At 36.6% G+C, this 26,884-nt stretch overlaps 1 protein-coding gene across 1 annotated transcript in view; it reads right to left on the bottom strand.

Annotated features, from left to right (window-relative positions):
* The window catches only part of LOC111390398, a 43,180-nt gene extending 17,837 nt beyond the window's left edge, over positions 1–25,343 (bottom strand). Inside the window, exons 1-14 of the mRNA XM_023015434.1 lie at positions 25,216–25,343; positions 23,527–23,713; positions 21,720–23,453; positions 20,885–20,985; positions 20,651–20,767; positions 15,720–15,843; positions 15,258–15,562; positions 14,989–15,168; positions 14,526–14,712; positions 12,278–14,452; positions 2,372–2,447; positions 2,126–2,248; positions 640–895; positions 51–542 (exon numbers count right to left, since the gene is read on the bottom strand). Of these exons, the coding sequence (XP_022871202.1) occupies positions 51–542; positions 640–895; positions 2,126–2,248; positions 2,372–2,447; positions 12,278–14,452; positions 14,526–14,712; positions 14,989–15,168; positions 15,258–15,562; positions 15,720–15,843; positions 20,651–20,767; positions 20,885–20,985; positions 21,720–23,453; positions 23,527–23,707 (6,051 nt within the window). The 5' untranslated portion in view covers positions 23,708–23,713; positions 25,216–25,343. The remainder of the gene's footprint in view (positions 1–50; positions 543–639; positions 896–2,125; positions 2,249–2,371; positions 2,448–12,277; positions 14,453–14,525; positions 14,713–14,988; positions 15,169–15,257; positions 15,563–15,719; positions 15,844–20,650; positions 20,768–20,884; positions 20,986–21,719; positions 23,454–23,526; positions 23,714–25,215) is intronic.
* Between the last annotated feature and the right edge of the window lie 1,541 nt (positions 25,344–26,884).

Raw genomic sequence — 26,884 nt, 5'->3', positions numbered from 1 at the left:
TTAGTACAAAATGCATTACTCTTTCAATCAAAGAACCAGAATCAACCAACCTTTAGAAATAAATCATAAGCAATTGCTCTCCCAGCAACACGGACTTCATTAAAGGTGTCATGAGTTTCTGTTCCAGGGACCAAATCCTTCGAATGTTGAAGGTGCAGTTTGAGTACGGCCAGAGGAAGACGACCAGAAAGCAGAGCATCTTTGACAATAGTTTTCAGGTCCAAATTGCTTAGCTCCCATCGTGCAATCATCTCTTTAGGATTCTCCGAAGGAAGAATTCTTTTTCCAAGAGCACTTCCCTCAGAAACAAGGACTGCTGCTCGGAAGTTCTCTAAATCTTCATGGGTTTTGGTAGCAAAAGTATCAGCAGGCATTAAAGCGAGGTTTTTGGCACTAATTAAATCTGTTTCTGGTGCAGGATATGATTTTTCCAATTGGTTTGATGCATCTAATGACAACGCATTTGCTGAAACAACTAGATCTTTGGAGTCATCCTCAGACAAATCCCTATTCACCAAACTCGAATCCCCCAAACCATCGACCTAAAACCAAGAGGGGGGGGGGGGGGGGACCACATGAATTATGGTGCTATATAAACTTTGTCACACCAAAAATTAGCAAAATTAGATGAGACCATACCAATCCTTGACTTGGCCTTTTGAATTTGGCATTAAGTTGCCGCTGCAAATTCCTGATTATCACCAGAAACTGAGCCATATCACGGAGCCTTCTCGAATTTCCCACACCATCATGTTTTTTACACGTCGGGTCTGGTGGAAGAGAAAATTCTTGATTACCTCTAGAACCCCTTGGCTCCAAAGTATCTTTGTTATGCTGCAGCAGACCATATTTACGTATGACCTTGGTTGCAAAAGCCGTGGCAAATGCAAGAAGCCTGATCACAATATAAACATAAGAACTATCGAACACTTGATAAATTAAACAAGACCAGCCAGTAAATTTTAGCTAAACCTCCTTACATCTGATATCCCATTTGTACTGATTTAATAGATTATTTAGACAGCATTTGAAGACTGCTCAATATCTGAGAAGAAATTCTAAGGTGTCCCACCCTCTCATCATTCAATTAAACACCAATCCATTTCACCCATAATCATTTTCCAGCAAAAAAGTTAACCCAACCCCACCCCCGCACACCAAAACCAAAAAAATAAAAAATAAAAAAATCTCTTTGGTAACCAAGCCATAAGGCTAATAGCTGAAAAAACAAATCAGCTGATGAGCAGTTTTCAATTAGTGTTTGTTCAATTACATATATATATCAATGTTATATTGATTGATCATGTGTTATTGAGAAAAGAGATTTTCCCTCGTCACTTTCTATATTTATGTCCGTCTCCCTTCTTTTCTGTTCAAGTTGGTTTTCTTTTGGTCTAACTCACTTCCAATTTTCAGAAAGAGCTTCAGGAATACGAGTATCCCAATCCATAGGTCTAAGATCTACATCTGAACATTGGAAGGTCTGAATGATCAACTCTCCAACCAGTTGTTCAAATCGATAGATCTCAATATTTTATTTTAAGAAATGGAAAACCCTCTTTCTTAATTATTCCTATCTTATCAGTCTGAAGTACAACAGAGCTCCAGAGGATAAACAGAGTACAGACAGTTCCAACAAGATATAGACAAATCTATTTTTCATTCATCTACTCTATGACTGGAACATAAGAGGATACATGTTACAACTCGATTATTAAGAAGAAATATGGCGAGAAGCACCTGTTAAAAAGCCCAATGTTCAAAACAGAGATAAAAGAAGCCATTATGTCAGCTCTGAAGCTTCCTACTTCTGAGTGCACATGGTGCAAAGACATTTACTACTATTGGTTAAAATCTTTGAATGATATGGTGATCTCCAAGGTGTCTAAGTATGCATAAAAGCTGAGTTCAATTCTCATCCCACCTATTCAAGGGAATTCAGCCCACACGAGGTGCATGAAAGATATAAAACATGATATCCTTCCCTATCAAGCAGTTAACCTATTAGATGAGGTACCGATAGCAAGTAGAGGGAGAATCGTCCTAGACAATTAATTGAGAAGAAATTTATGAGGATGTCCGAAAAACGAGATATAATAATTCATAAACATTAATTGTATCATACCTTAGTGCAGCCGAAACCTCATTGTCATTGCTAACTTTATAGAACATCAAATAAATGGCAGCAAAGAGCACCCTCATGATACCTTCCTCCACCAGATTGACACCCATGAGCATTTCTAAAGAACTATTCATACAATCAAGAAGCATAGACAAGTATAAATAGCTAACATGTAAGACAATAATTCATAGGTTCTTAAATGAAAAGGAATGACACGTTCATTAAAGGCCAAAAAATACAGAATCTTACGACTCAATCTCCTCGAATTTCAGGTAGTCCAAAGCCAACTGCAAGCGACGGATCCTAGAAATCTGCAAGTCCCACCCTGAAAATTTTCAAAACATCACCTTTTGTACATAATTTTTTTCTTTCTTTTGTTTTTCCTATTCTCTTCATCTGTACAGGAATAAAGCATTTCAAAATTCAATGAAATTACATGGCATTTAATGAGGGAACTATTAGAAGCAAATGATGAAATCAAAAAATAGAAAAAATAAACATTAGGCATTTCTCTCTCAGAAAGAAGCTCAATTCTCACTTATCCCACAAATACTTTTTATACTCTTAAGTACTAAAGAACTTGCACATTCGAAACTAAGTAATTCTGGAAAAGCGGTTTTATGTTTTTCTATACTGTAGATGCCGCCTTCCAAGAATTAACCACATATACATATCACACAAATTTTCTAGATGAGTAAAATTGCAAGTTCGCCAAAGCATTTTATTGTCAAGTATGGAAGGACGGGCTACATTAGGTTGTTTATTTATAAAAAATTAGCAATCTCACACACAAAAAATATTGGTGTCAGAAGCCATGAAAGAATCACACATTACCACTCATCAGATTTTTATTGTGAATCATTCAGGAAATCACAATATCTACACGTGGACAGCATATATACTGATTCCTATGTTGTTGAAAACTAATAAACAATATCATTATATTTGAATATGACACTGCTGATTCAGTCGGAATAAGAAGATACACTACACCTCGCAAAAATAATCTCAAACCACGGACAAATTGTTCTCTTAACACTATGTAACACATAAAATCTTTCCTCTCTCTTTTATTTTATTTTTTTTGTCTTTTATTTTCCCTCGTCATGCAGGGTGGTATAGATCTCAAACTTGATGTGATACTTACATTTTTAAAAGGTTAATAAAAATAGGAAATACACTAGAATTGCACATTTTCAGTACAAAAGCATAGAATAAGAGCCGAAACAAAAAGTGTGTATACGGAATTAATTCCTATATTGGTAAAAGAACACACACAAATTAGGAAGCATGGGTACCATGATGCATGCTTGGAATGGACAGGAGAACAAAATACTCTGTTTAAGTTCACAACACCAAAAACACAGTGACCAATAAGCATTTCTGCTTATCAACAAATCTGTTTACAGTGACTGGAATAATAATTCATCAATAGTAATTAAGCCAAGAAATGCATATAGCATAAAGTCTTACTCTTGCTGTCTCATAAAATAAGCAAAAAGGTGAAGTTTATCAAATCTTATGGGTAGAGAAGGTAATTGATTTAAGGAATTGACTATAATAACAATTCACTAGCAGGACTACTCCTTTCTCCATGCCATACATAATAAATAATCTAAGACTGTAGTAATGGGCAGCGACAACGATACACTCGTAATTACATGAGGATGCAAATAGGTTATGGCCAAGTAACATAGAATTTATTTTCCACAAACATAGCACATAGCACACAAGTGCAGGCACATATATCACATGTTTAACACATTAAACCTAAAGGTTTCAAAGAGGCACATTTTTCCAAGAAAAGTCCGATATTCCATATTCCATCAGATCAATACGTTTTTCCAAGAAAAGTCCCATATTCCATATTCCACCAGAGAAATACATTTTTCCAAGAAAAGTCATATATACCATATTCGATCAGAAAAATGGAAGGTCATAGCACATTAAAGAGAAATAGGTTTCTGTTGCTCTTGGTCATCAAGTTCTACATTAAATCATTTCACTCCCTCACAGTCATGTGAAACATCTTTTGTCTTTCTTCTCTTTAATAAAATTCAATTTTGCAAAAACCAGGTTGAGCTTCAATGAAAATTTGTGTAACATCCCAGTACACTTGGTATGATATTTTGCCCACTTTGGGCCTAGGCCCCATGGTTTTGTGCTTAGACTTTCACCCGAAAGGCCTTATACCAAGTGGATTGGTCCACTTATAAATCAGTCATATATTCCTTCCCCCAGGCAATACGGGAATGTGGCTACTACAATCACCATACCTTAGGGAATAGGGTGCCCAACATCCTCTTTGGCCAAACTTTTGACTGGGTTTAGAATCTGATACCATGTATTACATTTCGGTCCATATGGTATGATATTGTCAATTTTGAACCCAGCCCATACGGTTTTGTTCTTGGGCTTTAACCCTAAAGGCCTCATACCAATTTGGAGTGGTCCTCTCACTTATAAATCGGTCTCATTTTTTCCAGGCAATGTGGGATTGTGGCCAAGAAGAATGAAGATTTTAAATGTTTTGGGGGTGTTCATTCAAGATCTGCAATTATTTCTTCAAACGACAATTTTATCATTTAAGGTGAGATGCTAAGTGAAAGAAGTTGGTTTTTCCAGTGTTCTTATTATATTTATAGTTATAATTTCAATCAATAATGTTTTTAAGCCGTTATGGATCCTACTAGTGGAGTAGACTGGGTTAATCATTCTCAATAGTGTATAGATCAGCTGAAATGGAACGATTATAGAAATTCTTATATATGTTGTACGTGCTGGAATCTTCGTTTGCATGATTCGATAATTCTTAGAACTAGACGGTGGTATGAAATACTTATATTTATAAAAGGTATCAAAGCCTGAGTCCAGTCAGAAGTGTGGACAATGATTTCGGCCCCATAAGTTAGGGAGATTGTAGCAGGCTAGCAGCCATAAACTCACAGCCTAGGAAAGGAAAATGGGACTGATTTATAAGTGAAAGGATCATTCCCAATTAGTATGAGGCCTTTTGGATGAAAGCCCAAGAATTCAAGCTAGGCTCGAAGCGGACAATATCATATCGAGTGGATTGGGATATTATATATTGACCAGAGAGAGGCTAGAATTGAGACGTTTGTGAGGAATGGTAAGACAACTTTGTTGAAATATAACATGTATTTTGTAATAATGGAGGAAAAGAAGGTCTGGAGAGGCACCATAATTATACCCCCAGCAGTTGCGTTTGGGGAAAAGGAAGAGAATGACAACAGATCACATGTAAAAAACATCACCAGCAGTGGGAGATCAAACATGTAGGATACTGCAAAGAGGGAGATTTATATGCTTCATAGAAGCTTGTGCAGTTCACTAGATCAGTCATTAACTGACTCGTATGGGAAAATTAGCATCCCCAGTGTCATGAATTAGATTTGGTCACGATTGGTAAAATTCGTGTCAGCTAGGGTCTTAACACCTAAGAACTGAGTAACTAAACTGACCAGACTTCAAGAGCCAATAACACAGGTAGGAAATGAGCAGATTACTGAGAATATGAATACAATTGTACCGCTGGAGAGAATCTTAGCAGACAACAAGAATAAAAGAAAGGAACTGGTACTGATGTTGATAATTATGGAAACAGGACCAACTTGATTGTGGAAATTGCTGGAATGACGGAGAGAGCTTCATAGGGTGGGCAAGGAACACAAACTGAATTTGAGTTTAATTCTCAAAAAGGATAAGTGCTGATTGAATAACACAAGTCATCAAGGACACGGACTCAAGTGCTCAAGACAACAATGAAGCTCAGATTTAGTCTCCAATTCTGCTTCTACCAAGGATATCAAACCAATCAAAGGTCTTCATTCCAAAAGGATTACCAAGAAGATGCCGGAAAAGAAATTTGATCGAGCCAAATGTGGTTGCCAATTATTTGAGGAATTGGAGGCTAGCAGGGGACAAGAGATGGGCACTCCAGGAGGTAAGACAAGAAGAAAGAGCGATCATGAGCTTAAACGGCTTGAATGTTCAATTAACTATGATATTAAGGGTGGCGATTCGAGGAGAGGCCTGACAGGGAGGGATGATGAACTGTTAAGATGACTTTGAAAATAATTAGTTGGAACATACGGGGGGCTTAATGAAGCTGGGAAAATGGTGGAAGTTCGAAATCTGTTAAGGGGATGGAGGGCTGGCCTTGTATGCTTACAAGAAACAAAGTTGGAGGTTGTGTCGAGGGACGTTGTGAGTAGCCTATAGGGGGATAGCATGTGGGGTTTCAGTCTGTAGGGTCATCAGGGCCTTGGGAGGTATACTGATAATGTGGCACACTAGAGTCTTTAATATGGAGGAGGTTAGCGAAGATTCATTTTCTCTATCTATTTCATTTAAAAATATTGAGGATAGTTTCCGGTGGATGTTTATAGGTGTCTATGGGCCTAATGTAGATGAGCAAAGAAGTGGATTGTGGGTTGAATTGGCCGGAATGATGGCTTGGTGGAACCTTCCAATGTGTATTAGGGGAGATTTTAATGTGATCCGCTTTTCTACTAAGAGGTCTAGTGGGGGGAGATTAACAAGGGCTATGGAGGACTTTTCAAACTTTATCAGGGAGAACATGTTGGTGGACCTGCCTATAATTGGGGGAGATTTTACTTGATTATCTAGTCGGGATCAACCTATCCTATCCCGAATAGATCGATTCTTGGTATGTGGGACATGGAAGGCTAAGTATCCAGAGGTTATTCAGAGGAGAATGGAGAGAGTGTATTTTGAAAATTTCCCTATCTCGTTATCTAGGAATGTGAGGCGCGGTGGTAGAAGACATTTCAAGTTTGAGAAAATGTGGCTTAAAGTAGAAGGTTTTGGGGAACGAGTACGAACTTGATGGGCATCCTATGCCTTCAAAGGATCTCCCAGTTATGTATTGGATTGCAAATTGAAGGCATTGAAAAAGGATCTAAAGCGTTGGAATGAGGAGGAGGTGGGGAATGTTAACCATCGCAAAAATCAATGCTTATCAAACATTGAAGAATTGGACAGGAGGGAGGAAAGTCGAGGACTGGAAGGGGATGAGAGGGCGAGACGGAGAAAATTAAGGGAAGAATTGGAGAGGCTAGTGGAGATGAAGGAGACTGCTTGGCGTCAGAAATCTAGGATCACGTGGTTGAAAGAAGGGGACAAATGCACCCGATTTTTCCATAGGGTCGCGAATTCCAATAGGCGCAACAATTCTATCAATATATTGAAGGTAGATGGCGTTACTTACAAGGATCCACAGGATATCGGGACACAGATGGTAAGCTTCTATCAGAATCTTTATCATGAGCAGTTTGACTGGAGGCCAGAGTTGGAAGGGCTAGAGTTTTCTTCTATTCCTGAGGAGGATGCCAGTTGGTTAGAAAGGCCAGTTATGGAGGATGAAATTAGGGAGGTGGTGTTCAGCTTGAATGATGATAAGGCAAAGGCACCAGGATCAGACGGATTTTCATTCTCATTCTATAAGACTTGTTGGGAAGTGGTGCGATCGGACATTGTTGATGTCCTTACTTATTTCTTTCAGTGTGGAAGTTTCTTGAGAAGTGTCAATACTACATTTATTGTGCTGATTCCAATGAAATCGGAAGCGACTAATATTAAAGACTTTCATCCCATTAGCATCGTGAGCAGAGTATACAAGATTATCGCGAAAATTTTAGCAAATAGATTAAAGGAGGTGATGGGAAAAGTGGTGTCTAAGTTTCAAAATGCTTTCATTAAAGGGCGCCAAATTTTGGATTCAGTACTTATAGCAAATGAATTCATTGACTCACGACTGCGCCTAGGTGTTCCTGGAATGTTATGCAAGCTTGACATTCAGAAGGCTTATAATCACATCAATTGGGGATTTCTCTTGTATATGCTCAGGCGATGTGGCTTTGGGAATAAGTAATGTTGGTGGATTCAGTTTTGCATCTCCACGGTTTTCTTTTCAGTTATGATGAACGGCATTTTGGAGGGTTATTTTTGTAGCATCAGAGGATTGAGGCAAGGGGATCCTTTATCCCCATTGCTATTTGTCATTGTAATGGAGGCTTTCAGTAGGATGCTTGAGAAGGCTGTGAGGGAAAGTTTACTGAGGGGCTTTATGGTTTAGCAGTTGCAAGTATCTCATTTGCTCTTCGCAGTCGACACATTAATTTTTTGTGATGCAGACGTGGAGCAAGTTTGGAACTTGCGGCATTTGCTCCTGTGTTATGAAGCTGTATCTTGATTGAAGATAAATCTAGGGAAATATGAAGCTATCACAGTGGGAGAGGTGGATAATGTGGTGGAGTTGGCTGCTATATTTGGATGCAGGATTGCGCGATTGCCTATGACATATCTTAGGCTGCCTTTAGGCGCACGGTTTAAAAGTACATATATTTGGAATAGTATTGTAGAAAGGGTAGAGAGAAGGCTAGCGGGATGTAAGCGTATGTACCTCTCAAAGGGAGGCTGTGTTACTCTCATAAGGTCTACATTGTCGAATCTCCCTACTTACTTCATGTCACTGTTTCGTATCCCTGTTGCAGTGGCAAAAAGATTGGAGAGGATATAAAGGGATTTTCTTTGGGGAGGATTAGAAAAGGGGAAGAAATTATATTTGTTTAATTGGGGTGTCGTATGTTCTCCAATGAGATTGGATGGTCTCAGATTGAGGAGTCTCGTACTGTTCAGTAAAGCGTTGTTGGGTAAGTGGTTGTGGCGATTCGGAACGAAGAGGGGGAGCTTTTAGAGAGAAATTATAGGAGCAAAATATGGTGTTATGGTGGGGGGAATGTTGCTCAGTCGAGAGTCGAGACTCTTGTGGGGTAAGTCTGTAGCGGTATATTAGGCGAGGGTGGAGCGATTTTCAGGAGAGATTGACTTTTGTAGTGGGGAATGGTAATACTATCAGTTTCTGGGATGATTGTTGGTGTGGAGATCAACCGTTAATGTTGAGATTTCCTTCTTTGTATCGTATTGCGTTTATGCCATCTGCCATGGTGAATGATGTTTTAGATATACACAATGGGAGTATCAGTTGGAATATTGCTTTTATACGGGGTTTGCAGGACTAGGAATTAGATGACTACGCGCTATTTTTGACATCTTTATATGAGGTACAAATCAGGGCAAGAGATGGTGATTGCAACAGGTAGAGGCCGGCACGGGATGGTATGTCTTCAGTCGGCACTTTCTTTAAATCGTTATTAGGATCTGAGAAAAGCTCTTTCCCCTGAAAAGCTGTGTGGAAGAGTAAACTGCCACTAAGAGTGGCATTTTTACTATGGACATTCGTGAGCGGACAGGTGCTAATGGCGGAAAACCTATGAACAAGGGGTTTTTATGTTACAGAGTGGTGCTATATGTGTAGGAAAGGTGGGGAGACGATTGATCACTTGTTCCTCCATTGTGATGCTACTAGTCCATTGTGGAATGAGATTTTTGCATCGCAACATATGGATTGGACGATGTCAAGGCGTATGGAAGACGTGCTGAAGGCATAGGAGAAGAAAATTTCGAGACAAGGATAGCAAGCTGACACGGGAGCTTATTTCGGGTTGCATAGTACGGTGTGTATGGAGAGAAAGAAACAGCCACTGTTTTGACGAACAACAGAGCAACTTAGAGAATTATTTTATTTTACATTGTTTATTTGGTTTAATGCGGCGGTTACTAGGCAAATAAATGGGCCACCCAATTTTATGTAGTTTCTTTCGGATTTGTATAGATAATACACTTCCTGTGTATTATGATTTGATTAATAAAATTTCCGATTACCTTTCAAAAAAAAGAGGAAACGTGAAAACCAATAGAACTTAGGGTTCGTTTGATTGCCAATATTTTCCATGAAAAATGTGTTTTTCACTCAAATTCCTACTTTTATGCTTTTGACTGACAGTTTTTCCTATGGAAAACATTTTCCCACTTTTCGTCACGTGACCATATTTTCATCAAAATCAAGAAAAATATTTTCATTAGGAGGTGTGGCATTTTATTTTTCAGGGAATTCACTCTCTTTTTCTCTCTCTTATCCACCCACCAATAAAAAATGGATAAATATAATATTTTCTACGTTAAAAATTAAATCAATCAAACATATTTAATTGACAAATTCCATGCAAATAAGTTCTAAGCAATTGAATTGCCTAAAATTTATTTTCTTTCCATGCAAATTTCATGCTTGCAATCAAAAGCGCGCTTAGAGAAATTGAAGAAATCTTAAAAAATGTAATGTGGAAAGAAAAGAGAGGTAACAAGAGCTCTTACCTACTCTAAAGTACAGGATTCCATACTTCTTTACTACGAATTCTATACAAGAGACTACGAGGTCGATGGCAAAATACTGCATAAAGGCCATACATCTATCCAAAGTGCAGAGGGAAAAAAAGGCATGAAAAGATCATCATTCTGTTATTAGATTAAAAAATCCATTTCTTGGCAAACCAATAAGTATTTTGTATGAGCTGGAATGTACCAAAGAGAAGCAAATTATTAGGAACATAACTTTTTGGATTGTTGTAAGAGACTTGAATAAAACTCTGCATGCAATTCAAAAGAGGAAGAAAAACCAATCTTTCTCACATGGTATCAGAGACCGTAGGTTCTTCTGTTTTTCTTTCCTCTGCCATTATTTATATTTTGGCCTTAATTGCCAGAAGAACCAAGAGTTGCACGGCTTTCAGCAGAAGAAAAAAATCCAGATGGTAAAACTGAAGAATTGTGTGCTGGAACTTTTTTCTATGTCGTCCTTGGTTTTATTGGTAGAAGTTCCCTAAAATTAATTTTTTCCCCAGCTACCAATCCTTTTCGAAATTTTCAAAACCTCCAGAAATTCCTCTGCTAATATAACCCCCTCAGAACTCGCAAGAGAATGGACTGGCTAACCTTGCCCGTTCTGAGGATAAAGTTTTCAAGGAGAATACGCAGAATAAATTTAATAAGGATGAGATTGAATGACTCCTTAGCCTTGAATCACTAGATAGACCAAGAGCATTTTGTTTCTTGGTGCAATCAGGTGAGCATTCCTTAAGCATTTAACGCCTCTGAAGACCGTTGTTCTAGTGTTTGCGTGATTCACAGGAACAAAATAGACCATATGACAAATTTTTCTCAAAAAATAAAGATATAAATAAATTCTCTCTCACGTTGAATAAGTTAAGCTTTTAAATGATGTTCTTTACCATGGTAGCAAAGCGCAGTTAATCCAATATTGGGTTACACTTGATATCACTTTCATTCTTCACTGAGCAGCACATCAAGGCAAAAAAATTATGACAGTCTTAGCTCTCTGAATTAAGTTCTATTTTTGGTTCCTTGTTATTTATGGTGGAACTGGGGTGAAGAGATTTCAAACTCTGCTTTGGGTTCAAGAAGAAGTGTTATATCCATCACATCAATTTCCATTATGCAAATTCCCAAAGAAAGGATGTCAGTTCTCATCAGTAGGTGGGGTTGTTTCTATAGTTATACACTTAGCAAATCTGTCTTTACTTTGTAAATATTTTGCATGAGACGGCAGACCAGCACATAATTAATAGAATAGTAGGATCAGACTGTTAGGAAATCGCCATTTAAGTTATACATGTCCTTGATAATTACTTTACATGCTACTCAATACAAGATAAGAAAAACCAATGTTTCTCATACCTTTTCGCTTGTGTTTTTGATAATACACACACACTCTTTATGGTAAACCATCATTTATTTCAATCCAATTGCAAGAGGAAGATTCAGTATTTCGACAGAACATCACATTATGCATCACAATGACACAAAAGTAAATCAAGCAACGAAGAAGGTCACTTTAACACAGAGAGGTCAGAGCTAAAAAAACCGATTCCTTGACAGAATGTTCATGTCATTTAAACAGAAACACAATTTGACTTTATAGCTTCTGGAAAGCTGCCAATCATTCTAGTTAATGCTATAGATTCTTCCAGCTGGCATAAAGTCCCCTTGACAGACCAAAGCAAGATAAGCATCCAATCAGAGAATACCAATCAAGAACAATGAAACATAATTTGATTAAGTAATTCAAGATTGAAAGAGAAACAAATGCAGCAATCTTAAAGAAATTTAACAATTGCCAAAGAAGAAGACATCTTAGTACATCTAAAAAACTCGAGCTAACAGTTATAAATTATTTACAGATCAAAAGATGTGTACCATTTTCCAAGCATAACTGATCTGCCTCTTCAGGGCCTTCATATAAAAGAACTTTATCCAATATTTCCACTTTCCAAGGTGCCCAGATGTTTTTAATTCCTTCAGTTCCAAAAAGACTACCAGCTTGACATCTCATGCTGTTAGTAGAACTTGGTAGCTTATATCCAATTGCTTCAACAGGGTAAAAGTGTGAAGAAACTGAGAGAGAAGGGAGAACAACCGAAAGACCTTCTTCTGTCACTAAATACAAAAATCCATGAAAATTGCAGCCAACTGCTCCTTTTACATGGGCTTCCCTACCTCTCGCATTATAGCTGTTGTCATCACCCACAATGAAATCTACATGCAGATCTGAATGCGTAACCTCACAACTTTTTCCCAAGCAACTATGTTTTTTCATCAGCCGAGTGATTCCAAAGGGAGAAAAGCATATCACGTCATCTTCATTGGATCCACCTGGGGGAAGAAAAACTTTCCTCATATGGAGGGAAGAAAAATCAGTACTGGAGAACTTCTTCTGATCCAATCTCTGGGCTGTCTTATAAAAGTTAGCAACATGCAAGCCATACTGGCTCCTCTGATCCTTGAAATTACTTTCGTGGGTTTTCAGAAGCTCCTTACCCCTTAAATTACCCGTAAAGGAAGAGCTTCTATTCCCTGGTACATCCTGAAATATTGACATGTTTGAGAATGCCCTTTGGTAGCCAATTTCAGCGGCTCCTACCTCCCAACCAACCAATAGTCCAAGGCCTAGATGTTGATGTTGGTGGAGGAGATTCTCAAATGAAAAATAATCCTCTGGAATGTGGTCATCAGTACACACGACAAAGGTTACACCAGATTCGTCCATTACACCCAATACTGAGGAATTCGAAGAGGTGACAAGCCTCCTAAACCTTCTTTTACCGGTGAAACTACCAACGTGATGAAATGATTTTTCATGCATCTTATCTTTAAGAACATTACTGTCAATTTCTTGCTCCTCAGAACTTGGATTATAACCAAGTTGACAGATATGTGTAACATCAAGACACGTTACATACTCACCAGTTGTTGCCCCATAAAAGGAGATCAAGCCAGATGCACTAAGACAAATAAGAAAAGTATGAGAGAAACTAAAGTCTGTCCATTCAGATAATCTGCTCCTACCTGCATTTTCCTCAAGCTTTACCGAGCAAACCCACTGTATTCCCCAGTTGGCTAACCTGGCAACAGCAACAAAAAGTTGATTGCATTTTCTTTCATTTGCATCATTGGTGGTAACAGGTATGGGATCCCTCAATAAGAGGGCAAACCCGACTAACCGATGAGAATCGCCAGAAAATACTTTAATGCATTTACAAAAATTGTTCAACCCACTACTTACAGAGTTGGACAAATTATCATCTTCGAGGCCCATAATGGATGGACGTGAACAGGCATTTACAAATGTATTTTTCAGAGGATCATCAGGAGATATGTTACCATTCTCTTTTTCTAGTGACACAGGGCAGCTACCATGAAAAATGAAGTCTAAGAGTTGCGAATCCTGATCAAGAATCCTAAAGGAAATCATTTCTTTGGAGCAACACTTTGGAAACCTGGTATACATGCCATCAGCAGATTTCAGTGTTTCAACCTTAGCCAAGAAAGTGCGCAACCAGATTTTTGCAGCAACACTTGCCGACAAATCTTCCACAGCTTCCACATCGATACTATTTGGTGTTTCCCTAGATGCCTCAAAATGCAACTTGGATTCTCCCTGAACCTCTGAATTACAAGACAAGGTGGTAGATGGTCCCCAGTCTACCCACATCCCTTGCCCAAAATCACCTTCTTGTATACATTTTGTGACTTCATTAGTTTTACTAAATTCAGGAAAAGCATGAACAACCACCCCATGACTTCCGGACACAAAAAGTAGATCTTGAAATGGTGTATCTTCGTGCTGATCACATTTATCCACACATATGCCCCAGGCCACAGAACTTACATCAGAAATAAAACCGTAATTGCTATATCTTGGGAAAGTAATATCTGAAGTACAATTGTTACTGAAATCCAACTCTACTGGTTCAGATGTGCTTGAATTATTCTCCAGTGTGCCTGAAATACTGGGCACACTCAATTCTGGAGGATTTTGAAAGCTTGCATAATAATTGCTTTCAGGCTCCTTGCTTTTCATCCATCGATCTGCTGAAAAAGAGATATTGAATAAAGAGTGTTGAATACATAAATTTAAGGACAAAAATGATAGCTAGATATCAACCTTTAACTAAGGGAAGCAGCAATGCTTCAAAATTGTATGAAAGCAACAATAAGAACTCCCGTGTCGGTGAAAGAAAACCTTCACGAAAATCCAGAGGATTGTACTGAAATTCAGAGGGGGCCCATTTTCGCAACTGCAGTATCCTGAGGCCCTCATCATCATAAGAACAGTTGAAGTTCATATGGACCTGCATGAATATAAACAAAATGAAGCGAGCATTGTCAAATATGGAGCAAAGAAACCGAAATATATCAACTGGGAGATAAGCATACGAGAACTGAGGCTTGTCACGTAGTTTCAGTAGCAGAAATTCCCTACTAAAATGTCCAAGAAGTTACATATGAAATGCTCACACAGTTGCATCATTTTATTGACCATAACAATCATTCATTCAAATCGCCACAATCTGTGGCCGAAATAAAAAGGAAATGCGATTAATCCACTTCATCAAGTGCAAATCAACCAAATTAAAGGATGCAAGCAAGAGGGCCACTCCATTTCCCTCTTGGTAAATAAAATGGCAAGAGCCACGCGTAACATCCCACATCAAATCCAGAGTGTCAGATAATAAGGCAGCATTTGGAGACATATTAAAGTCTGAACGAATTCTCAAAACCACCCTCAAAATATCACACTCCACCAACTGCTATGTGGAACCCATTTTCCTTGGCCCAGTTATAAGCCATCAAGTAAAGCAGAAGCCTCATCATCTTCTACCGTATGAAAACCTACTAACTGCTTTGATTGCAAAGCCAAAACAATTACCGAATGATCCTGAATTACAGCGCCCATCCCAAAGTTTCCAGTTCCAGCCATTACTGCCGCATCAGTGTTCAAAATTAGACTCCCGACATCTAGTGGTCGCCAGTTTCCCCTAACCCACTTTCCCCTTGGCCGAGAATGGCGTAAATTACTGTCGAGCATCAAAACATCTGCCACCTCAGCTAGAATGCTAGCAGATCTCCTCCTTCCCCAATGTAACACACCGTTCCTTTCACCCCAGAGAACCAAAACTTGGCAGCCAGTCTCAGCCAAATCTATCCAAAGAACCCGCAAGAGAAAACCACTCACATCTCAACATCGAATTAAAAGCCTTAAAAGATTCTCACCACCCCCTAATTTTCCACACTTCCTTAGCAACATCACATAAAAAGAGAGAATCGATAGTAGTCTCTGCCATTCCACAGCGCTCACATAATCCACTATTAGTAATTCTGCAACGATAAAGATTCTGCCCCGCGGGGAGAGCCTCATGAGAAGCTCTCCAGATTAACACTCGAACTTTAGGCGGTGAACGAAAGCACCACGCTAGATTCCACTATATGGCTCAAAAAAATGCATTAGAAAGCTCCTAGGTCATTGAGTTCAAAATCATAATATTTGACTCCAGTTCAAGTCCTCGATAAATTTCAAATAAATAATAATAATAAAAATAATAATAACAACAACAACAAAATCTCCAATCGTGAAACAAAATCTCAATCCAGAATAATAATAATAATAATAATAATAATAATAATAATAATAATAATAATAAAAGAAGTCGATAACATTTCTGTGTTCTTAACTTCAGCTCACGTGGCCAGAATACAAATATTCATAAAAATCTAAATCCATATTAATCTATCTAATATGCGTATTTATGAGTTTATACAGAGAGAGTGCAGTAGAACCTGCTGCGAAGTCGCTTAATTGATCGGCTTCTTCAGTTCTCTGCTTCTCATAATACTGTAATCTCCTAAATCTTTGTGTGTTTGTGTTTCCTGTGATTGAAATGATAATGGAAATGGAAATTGGAAAATCGGAGCACGACATATTGATAGCTTGATTTACTTTATTAATATTTATATACTCTTCAAATTTTCAACCGAAGTCCTAATCCTTGTATATCTCCTAAATGAGTCCTCATATTTGATAAATATTTTTATGTATACCCCAAATTAAATCCACTTCTTTGTGTGATTTTAGGCTCATGTTCATAAAATATTCGCGAAAGCTCTTGTAATTATTTCACACATTTCTACGAATTCATAAATAATACTTACTTATTCATTATTTATTTTATATTTATTTAATTTAAATAATTTATAAACACTTCCAATACATGCTCATTTGAATATGATTAGAATCCAATTAGAATGCTACATCCAGCAATATTAATTCTTTAAAATTTGGTAACTTCCAAAATAGGTAACGGTTTTTTTTAACCCATTTTTTGAAAGAAAATGTTTTTATGACATTGATTTTTTTGAATAATATGTGGTTAAAATGTAGAGAAAATTTTGAGAAATAAGATAGGAAATTTTGAGACGAGACAAGATGGCTTCATTTTCATGAGTTTAATGTCCAAAATTCAACCACGTTCAAGGGTTCAGTGAACAATCATAAACGTTTTTCAAAGTATAGTGAGTAAATAAAGACATTTTCTAAAGTATGGTGAACAATAAAATATTTTTTTGGTGGTAATGGTGATGTGGCGTCACCTGAACATTCTATCACCCATGTACTACTTCCTTTAGATATTATAAATGGAAGTTAAGTAAGTAACTTTAATGTTTGGATAAGTTCAACGGTCAAATTTCGACATTTTAAATTTTGGTGAACAATAGAAGATATTAACATAAATTCATTAATTATTGGAACAATTAACTCTAGTTTGTTTGAGCCCATTTTTGGGAGAATTGGTTTTGTAATGGTAATTTTTTGAGAATCTATTAGGGGTGGGCGCGGGTTACTGCAATTAATTTATGAATCATTGCTATTATTTGTCAAACATGCTTTATTGTTTGTTAGTTGGAACTTTTGCGAACTTGTTCGTTGATAATTTAAACTTGCTGAATTTTGATGTTTTTTTTAGTACTTATTTGGTAGGATCAAAATCAGATTTTTAGTAAATTTTGATAAAAATTGATGAAATGCATAATTGTAAAGTTGTGGGACCCATAAAATGTGGTTAATTATTAACATTGATTTGGATTAAAATATGAATTTTAATCGATTCCAAACCCATCTTAGATATAAGTTACTAATATGGTGCAAGTCTGAAAATTTAAGAAATAGAAATAAAAATAGAATCAAACTAAAACCGAAACAGTTCAGTTAGGTTTGGTTCTATATCTTAAAAAATCATTTAGTTTAATAATAATAATAATAAATAATAATAATTGTTGGTTCGTTGTTCAATTTGGTTTTCTTGGAATCATAATCAAATGGAACCATGTTCACCCTTAAATTTACATGTAAAATTATTTTGTTGAAAAATTATGTGATTAGAAATGAATTTGGAGAAAAATAATTTATAAAATAATTTGGCTCAAATTGAAGCTAAATAAGTCTTTAACAAAGTCATAAGTTTCTAATTGTTTTCGAAGTTATTGAGAACTCGTAATTCTTTACATTTTACAATTTGTTGCAAGTGAAAAAGTTGTGAAGCTTGATAAAATTGAAATGGATGGTTTTTTTTATATTTAATTTTTTAATAGAAATTTTATATGTAAAAGACGTATTAATATTTAAAAATTTAGAGATCTAAACTTGATTAAGTGATAAGAGCAAAATTTTACATGTTCATTCACTTGAATTTGAGCCTCCTTTTGAGGAAACATAAAAAAAATGAGAGGGTGTTTGGTAGATATTTTTATGTGAAAATGCATTTTTGAATAGTAAGTTGATGGGAAATGTGTGGTTGAAAAATAAGGAAAAGTTTTTTATTTACGTGTAATATTATTTTAATAAAGAATGTGTGGTTGAAATGAAGAGAGAGAAAAATGCATTTTCAAAAATAATGGATACCAAACAGGCTCTGAAGCTATTTTTACCCGATCGTTAGGATTAGTTTCTCTTAGTGGCACCCACATTCTACTGTACATGGTCGGCTTCTATCCAACGTCATCTTCATTTCGAAAGCAGACAGAAACCGGATCATTCAAAATATAGGTCTATTGCTTGGCATTTCTCTCACCCACAATGTCACTCTATATGAATTTAAGCCTAGATTATGTTGTCAGTGTTCTAGTTTGAACTGTCCAACAGGGGGTTTATTCCGGAAGCAAACAAGAAGCCGAAATCTTGTCTGATTCAAAGAGACGTCGGATAATGGAATTTTTCTTCCTCATTTTAATTTGATATTGGTGGGTGAAAAAATAGGGGTGATGTGGATATGTCGAAAAGCTGTCAACCAATTTTTAAATTCATATTTTACAGGATATATTTGCTCCATTAATTAGATTTGAGATGAATTAACAATGAGGTTCATATATATAGAAGGAAAAAAATTATATGCAGATAATTTTTGTTTCCTCATATTATTATTATTATTTTTAAATTTGTACCCTTGATTTTTTATCACAGAGAAAGGAATTTCGAAAGACATGGATGATGATAACTGGTAAGAAACAGACAACGACAACATTTTGGAAAGTGTGGACTTAGTGGATGATGGAATTTTAGGATTAAATAGTCCGATCATGCCTGAGGTAAGTATAAAGTTCAATGATGAAATAGAAATATTTGATTTTTACAAAAGATATGGGTACTACGTAGGCTTTTCAGTTAGGAAAAGAAATTCTTAAAAGATGATGATGAAATTGTGAGATATGTTGTATTTATATGTAGCCGTGAAGGCTGAAGAAGTAGTAACACAAGTGTTTCTTTAAAGCCGCGAGCTACCATTTAAACAGGTTGTAAAATCAAACTAACTGCTTCTGTAGATACATGTGGAATATAGAGAATTAGCATGGTTAACCTCATTTACAATCATAAAACCTGTCTTTCGAAGTCTGTTATATCGTTACAACCGAGAATTGAGTGTCAATGTCAAACGACGGCTTGAAGTGAACGATATGGCAGGAATTTCGTGGCACAAAAGCTATAAATCTGCAGTAGTAGAAGTAGAGGGGTACGAGAATATGACTTGTATCGAAAAGGGTTGTCGAAATTATATCGAACAAGTGAGACGGTTAAGATTTGGAAAAGGAGATGCCACAACAATACGGGCCTACTTTCTGAACATGCAACCAAGGTGTTCAGGTTTTTTTTTAGCACGGATTTAGATGAGGAGTCGTGGCTGAAGAATATTTTTTGGACAGATAATAGGAATAGGCAAGCATATAAAGAGTTTGAAGATGTTATAACATTTGATTCCACGTACATAACTAATAAATATGACATGCCATTTGCAACTTTCGTTGGAGTTAATCATCATGGACAATCAACACTCCTTGGTTGTGGTTTGGTGTCGAATGAAAATACAGAAACATTTGTGTGGCTTTTCAAAATTTGACTTCAGTGCATGCATGGACACGCAACCCTCAGTATTATTACCAATAAAGATAATTCCATGTAGAAGACAATTGAGATCGTGTTTCCAAAAACGAAACATAGATGGTATTTGTGACACATATTGAAGAACTTGCCAGGAAAGTTTGAATACCACGAGGATAAGGGTGAGATCTTTTTTGCTACACACAATTGGTGTATGATACTAACAATGTTGAAGAATTTGAAGATGGTTGGGGTGCGATAATAGATAAATATAACTTGCTCAACAATGACTAGTTGTCGGGAATTTACACGAATAAAGGTCGTTGGGTACCCTGCTATTTGAAGAGTAGCTTCTGGGCAGGAATGTCGAATAACTCAGCGCAGTGGAAGTTTGAATGCATTCTTCGATAGGTATGTGCAGTCGAAGACGTTGCTGAAACAATTTGTCGAACAATACGAACTATTGTTAAGAAATAAGATAGAGAAGGAGTTTTGGGCAAATTTCGAGAAGTCTTACTCGTAAATGGTACCATGTACAACAAAGTATGAGCTGGAAAAGCAGTTTCAAATAGTGTACAGTATTTCGAAATTTAAGGAAGTTTAGAATGAGTTTATTAGGAAGGTTTATTGCTATCTTATATCCTCGTCGGAGGGTTTTTTATGGACGACATATGAGGTCTTGGAGGATGTCATACTTGACAATTGAGTTAAAAAAAAATAAGTTTTTCATCACATTTCAGCCGAAAAATGTAAAATTGTATGTAGTTGTCACATCTTCGAGTTTCGAGGAATAATTTGTAGGTATATGATCACCGTCCTTCTTCGTAATAATGTAACTTCACTGCCTGACACCTACATATTACAAAGATGGAGAAGAGATGTGAATAGAGCCTACACGGGGGTCGTAGTGAATTACAATGGTTTGAATAGCAGTCCTGCCCAGTTGAGATATGACAAAATGTATCAATCATTTGCTTCGCCTGCAAACATGATTGCAGATGATGAGGAAAGTCGTGCTTTAATGGAGTGGATAGAACGCGAAAAACAAACATTAAAGATGATGAAGTCGATTTCTAGAAGTAATAACATGTCCCAACAAGCATTTCATACAATGTGAGATTATGAAGCATCACAACATAATGGTAACGGAAGTATACAGAATCCAAAATGCTCGAAGAGAAAAGATGCACTGAGGAATCTTCGAAAAAAAAGCCCTATGGAATCGAATTTTAATAAAGCAAAGTATGTTTTCAATTTATTTTGCTTGGTAAGAAAGTGTATAGAGCAGTAATTATTTGTGTGTTATGCAGTCCCGTCCAACTTCAGCCCAGGAAAGGAGACTGAAGGCAAGCCCAAGTAAACTAGAGAAGTTGAATTATTTTACCAACGCTTGATCAAGGATCATACTATATGCAGTCACCGGTCATATTTTCACGACTTCCGCTGGTTCGTCTATTTCAATTTATGCCTAAATACGATTTGTACGTTTTAGTTGCATTATGATATGGTGCAGGGTGGTGGTGACAATCATGTATTTAAACAACAAGGAATGTCTTCAATTTCATCCAAGTGGCTTCAACAAGTGTTAAGTTGTATTATCAAGGTAATTATATGGTTAAACATAGGTACTTTATTTCATTCGTACTCTCGCTCACATAATAACCTTTTTCAATCGATAGCCGAGCATGTAATGCGTTACCACTATCCAAATGTACCTCACCAACGTATAGAAAACTTGTGATGATGAGTTGGACAGGTATTGAAGGTATATAAATTTTATCATGCTTTGAATTTTTGCACACAACACGGTTCTGGGACACATGATTGGAGAGAGTAGAGTTCGAGGTTTAAGACAAGATACATTCACGGAATATAGCATTCACAAAATTATAAAGGTGTTACCAACAAACCTAACTTAAGATAAATTGATACAATCATTGGATCCACCTGGGGGAAGAAAAACTTTCCTCATATGGAGGGAAGAAAAATCAGTACTGGAGAACTTCTTCTGATCCAATCTCTGGGCTGTCTTATAAAAGTTAGCAACATGCAAGCCATACTGGCTCCTCTGATCCTTGAAATTACTTTCGTGGGTTTTCAGAAGCTCCTTACCCCTTAAATTACCCGTAAAGGAAGAGCTTCTATTCCATGGTACATCCTGAAATATTGACATGTTTGAGAATGCCCTTTGGTAGCCAATTTCAGCGGCTCCTACTTCCCAACCAACCAATAGTCCAAGGCCTAGATGTTGATGTTGGTGGAGGAGATTCTCAAATGAAAAATAATCCTCTGGAATGTGGTCATCAGTACACACGACAAAGGTTACACCAGATTCGTCCATTACACCCAATACTGAGGAATTCGAAGAGGTGACAAGCCTCCTAAACCTTCTTTTACCGGTGAAACTACCAACATAATGAAATGATTTTTCTTGCATCTTATCTTTAAGAGCATTACTGTCAATTTCTTGCTCCTCAGAACTTGGATTATAACCAAGTTGACAGATATGTGTAACATCAAGACACGTTACATACTCACCAGTTGTTGCCCCATAAAAGGAGATCAAGCCAGATGCACTAAGACAAATAAGAAAAGTATGAGAGAAACTAAAGTCTGTCCATTCAGATAATCTGCTCCTACCTGCATTTTCCTCAAGCTTTACCGAGCAAACCCACTGTATTCCCCAGTTGGCTAACCTGGCAACAGCAACAAAAAGTTGATTGCATTTTCTTTCATTTGCATCATTGGTGGTAACAGGTATGGGATCCCTCAATAAGAGGGCAAACCCGACTAACCGATGAGAATCGCCAGAAAATACTTTAATGCATTTACAAAAATTGTTCAACCCACTACTTACAGAGTTGGACAAATTATCATCTTCGAGGCCCATAATGGATGGACGTGAACAGGCATTTACAGATGTATTTTTCAGAGGATCATCAGGAGATATGGTACCATTCTCTTTTTCTAGTGACACAGGGCTGCTACCATGAAAAATGAAGTCTAAGAGTTGCGAATCCTGATCAAGAATCCTAAAGGAAATCATTTCTTTGGAGCAACACTTTGGAAACCTGGTATACATGCCATCAGCAGATTTCAGTGTTTCAACCTTAGTCAAGAAAGTGCGCAACCAGATTTTTGCAGCAACACTTGCCGACAAATCTTCCACAGCTTCCACATCGATACTATTTGGTGTTTCCCTAGATGCCTCAAAATGCAACTTGGATTCTCCCTGAACCTCTGAATTACAAGACAAGGTGGTAGATGGTCCCCAGTCTACCCACATCCCTTGCCCAAAATCACCTTCTTGTATACATTTTGTGACTTCATTAGTTTTACTAAATTCAGGAAAAGCATGAACAACCACCCCATGACTTCCGGACACAAAAAGTAGATCTTGAAATGGTGTATCTTCGTGCTGATCACATTTATCCACACATATGCCCCAGGCCACAGAACTTACATCAGAAATAAAACCGTAATTGCTATATCTTGGGAAAGTAATATCTGAAGTACAATTGTTACTGAAATCCAACTCTACTGGTTCAGATGTGCTTGAATTATTCTCCAGTGTGCCTGAAATACTGGGCACACTCAATTCTGGAGGATTTTGAAAGCTTGCATAATAATTGCTTTCAGGCTCCTTGCTTTTCATCCATCGATCTGCTGAAAAAGAGATATTGAATAAAGAGTGTTGAATACATAAATTTAAGGACAAAAATGATAGCTAGATATGAACCTTTAACTAAGGGAAACAGCAATGCTTCAAAATTGTATGAAAGCAACAATAAGAACTCCCGTGTCGGTGAAAGAAAACCTTCACGAAAATCCAGAGGATTGTACTGAAATTCAGAGGGGGCCCATTTTCGCAACTGCAGTATCCTGAGGCCCTCATCATCATAAGAACAGTTGAAGTTCATATGGACCTGCATGAATATAAACAAAATGAAGCGAGCATTGTCAAATATGGAGCAAAGAAACCGAAATATATCAACTGGGAGATAAGCATACGAGAACTGAGGCTTGTCACGTAGTTTCAGTAGCAGAAATTCCCTACTAAAATGTCCAAGAAGTTACATATGAAATGCTCACACAGTTGCATCATTTTATTGACCATAACAATCATTCATTCAAATCGCCACAATCTGTGGCCGAAATAAAAAGGAAATGCAATTAATCCACTTCATCAAGTGCAAATCAACCAAATTAAAGGATGCAAGCAAGAGGGCCACTCCATTTCCCTCTTGATAAATAAAATGGCAAGAGCCACGCGTAACATCCCACATCAAATCCAGAGTGTCAGATAATAAGGCAGCATTTGGAGACATATTAAAGTCTGAACGAATTCTCAAAACCACCCTCAAAATATCACACTCCACCAACTGCTATGTGGAACCCATTTTCCTTGGCCCAATTATAAGCCATCAAGTAAAGCAGAAGCCTCATCATCTTCTACCGTATGAAAACCTACTAACTGCTTTGATTGTGAAGCCAAAACAATTACCGAATGATCCTGAATTACAGCGCCCACCCCAAAGTTTCCAGTTCCAGCCATTACTGCCTCATCAGTGTTCAAAATTAGACTCCCGACATCTAGTGGTCGCCAGTTTCCCCTAACCCACTTTCCCCTTGGCCGAGAATGGCGTAAATTACTGTCGAGCATCAAAACATCTGCCACCTCAGCTAGAACGCTAGCAGATCTCCTCCTTCCCCAATGTAACACACCGTTCCTTTCACCCCAGAGAACCAAAACTTGGCAGCCAGTCTCAGCCAAATCTATCCAAAGAACCCCCCAAGAGAAAACCACTCACATCTCAACATCGAATTAAAAGCCTTAAAAGATTCTCACCACCCCGTAATTTTCCACACTTCCTTAGCAACATCACATAAAAAGAGAGAATCGATAGTAGTCTCTGCCATTCCACAGCGCTCACATAATCCACTATTAGTAATTCTACAAAGATAAAGATTCTGCCCCGCGGGGAGAGCCTCATGAGAAGCTCTCCAGATTAACACTCGAACTTTAGGCGGTGAACGAAAGCACCACGCTAGATTCCACTATATGGCTCAAAAAAATGCATTAGAAAGCTCCTAGGTCATTGAGTTCAAAATCATAATATTTGACTCCAGTTCAAGTCCTCGATAAATTTCAAATAAATAATAATAATAATAATAATAATAATAATAACAACAACAACAAAATCTCCAATCGTGAAACAAAATCTCAATCCAGAATAATAATAATAATAATAATAATAATAATAATAATAATAATAATAATAATAATAATAAAAGAAGTCGATAACATTTCTGTGTTCTTAACTTCAGCTCACATGGCCAGAATACAAATATTCATAAAAATCTAAATCCATATTAATCTATCTAATATGCGTATTTATGAGTTTATACAGAGAGAGTGCAGTAGAACCTGCTGCGAAGTCGCTTAATTGATCGGCTTCTTCAGTTCTCTGCTTCTCATAATACTGTAATCTCCTAAATCTTTGTGTGTTTGTGTTTCCTGTGATTGAAATAATAATGGAAATGGAAATTGGAAAATCGGAGCACGACATATTGATAGCTTGATTTACTTTATTAATATTTATATACTCTTCAAATTTTCAACCGAAGTCCTAATCCTTGTATATCTCCTAAATGAGTCCTCATATTTGATAAATATTTTTATGTATACCCCAAATTAAATCCACTTCTTTGTGTGATTTTAGGCTCATGTTCATAAAATATTCGCGAAAGCTCTTGTAATTATTTCACACATTTCTACGAATTCATAAATAATACTTACTTATTCATTATTTATTTTATATTTATTTAATTTAAATAATTTATAAACACTTCCAAAACATGCTCATTTGAATATGATTAGAATCCAATTAGAATGCTACATCCAGCAATATTAATTCTTTAAAATTTGGTAACTTCCAAAATAGGTAACGGTTTTTTTGAACCCATTTTTTGAAAGAAAATGTTTTTATGACATTGATTTTTTTGAATAATATGTGGTTAAAATGTAGAGAAAATTTTGAGAAATAAGATAGGAAATTTTGAGACGAGAGAAGATGGCTTCATTTTCATGAGTTTAATGTCCAAAATTCAACCACGTTCAAGGGTTCAGTGAACAATCATAAACGTTTTCCAAAGTATAGTGAGTAAATAAAGACATTTTCTAAAGTATGATGAACAATAAAATGTTTTTTTTGTGGTAATGGTGATGTGGCGTCACCTGAACATTCTATCACCCATGTACTACTTCCTTTAGATGTTACAAATGGAAGTTAAGTAAGTAACTTTAATGTTTGGATAAGTTCAACGGTCAAATTTCGACATTTTAAATTTTGGTGAACAATAGAAAATATTAACATAAATTCATTAATTATTGGAACAATTAACTCTAGTTTGTTTGAGCCCATTTTTGGGAGAATTGGTTTTGTAACGGTAATTTTTTGAGAATCTATAGTAAAAAATTATGGAATAATTTTGGGTTTACATAGTGGTGGACAAAGTGTCCAAACCAAATAGAACGGAATCCAATTGAGCAATTTTGATTCTACCCAAAAATAAAGGTTTTGGTGTATAGACACACCACACACACATACATATATCATTGGAGACAATTCATTAATTGTGCCATAATTTTGTATTCATTTGAATATTTTTACTTTGCTCCTTTTCAATTTATACAACGTCGCGGCACACTGACACCATATTTCACCGCGTCAGTGAACGGGACTCTTTTAAGATCGAAAGATGAAATTTTTCAGTCAGTTAAAAAAATTTTTTATTATATATATATATATATATATATATATATATTTTTTTTTTTTTACCTTAATTGTTCGATAAATTATTTGTGCTCTTCACAAAAAGAGGAAAATCCGATAAGCATTTATGAAGTATTTAATGATGTTAATGGTTGCATATAAAAGTGCACGGTAAACTATTGCATAGTTCATCCTTTATTGTGGAAATGTGCCGTCAAAACTACTGCAATTAATTTATGAATCATTGCTATTATTTGTCAAACATGCTTTATTGTTTGTTAGTTGGAACTTTTGCGAACTTGTTCATTGATAATTTAAACT

The sequence above is a fragment of the Olea europaea genome, unplaced genomic scaffold (genome assembly GCF_002742605.1).
Source record: "Olea europaea var. sylvestris unplaced genomic scaffold, O_europaea_v1 scaffold680, whole genome shotgun sequence".
In the NCBI taxonomy this organism is placed as follows: domain Eukaryota; kingdom Viridiplantae; phylum Streptophyta; class Magnoliopsida; order Lamiales; family Oleaceae; genus Olea; species Olea europaea.
This window is presented reverse-complemented; position numbering and strand designations above follow the sequence as displayed.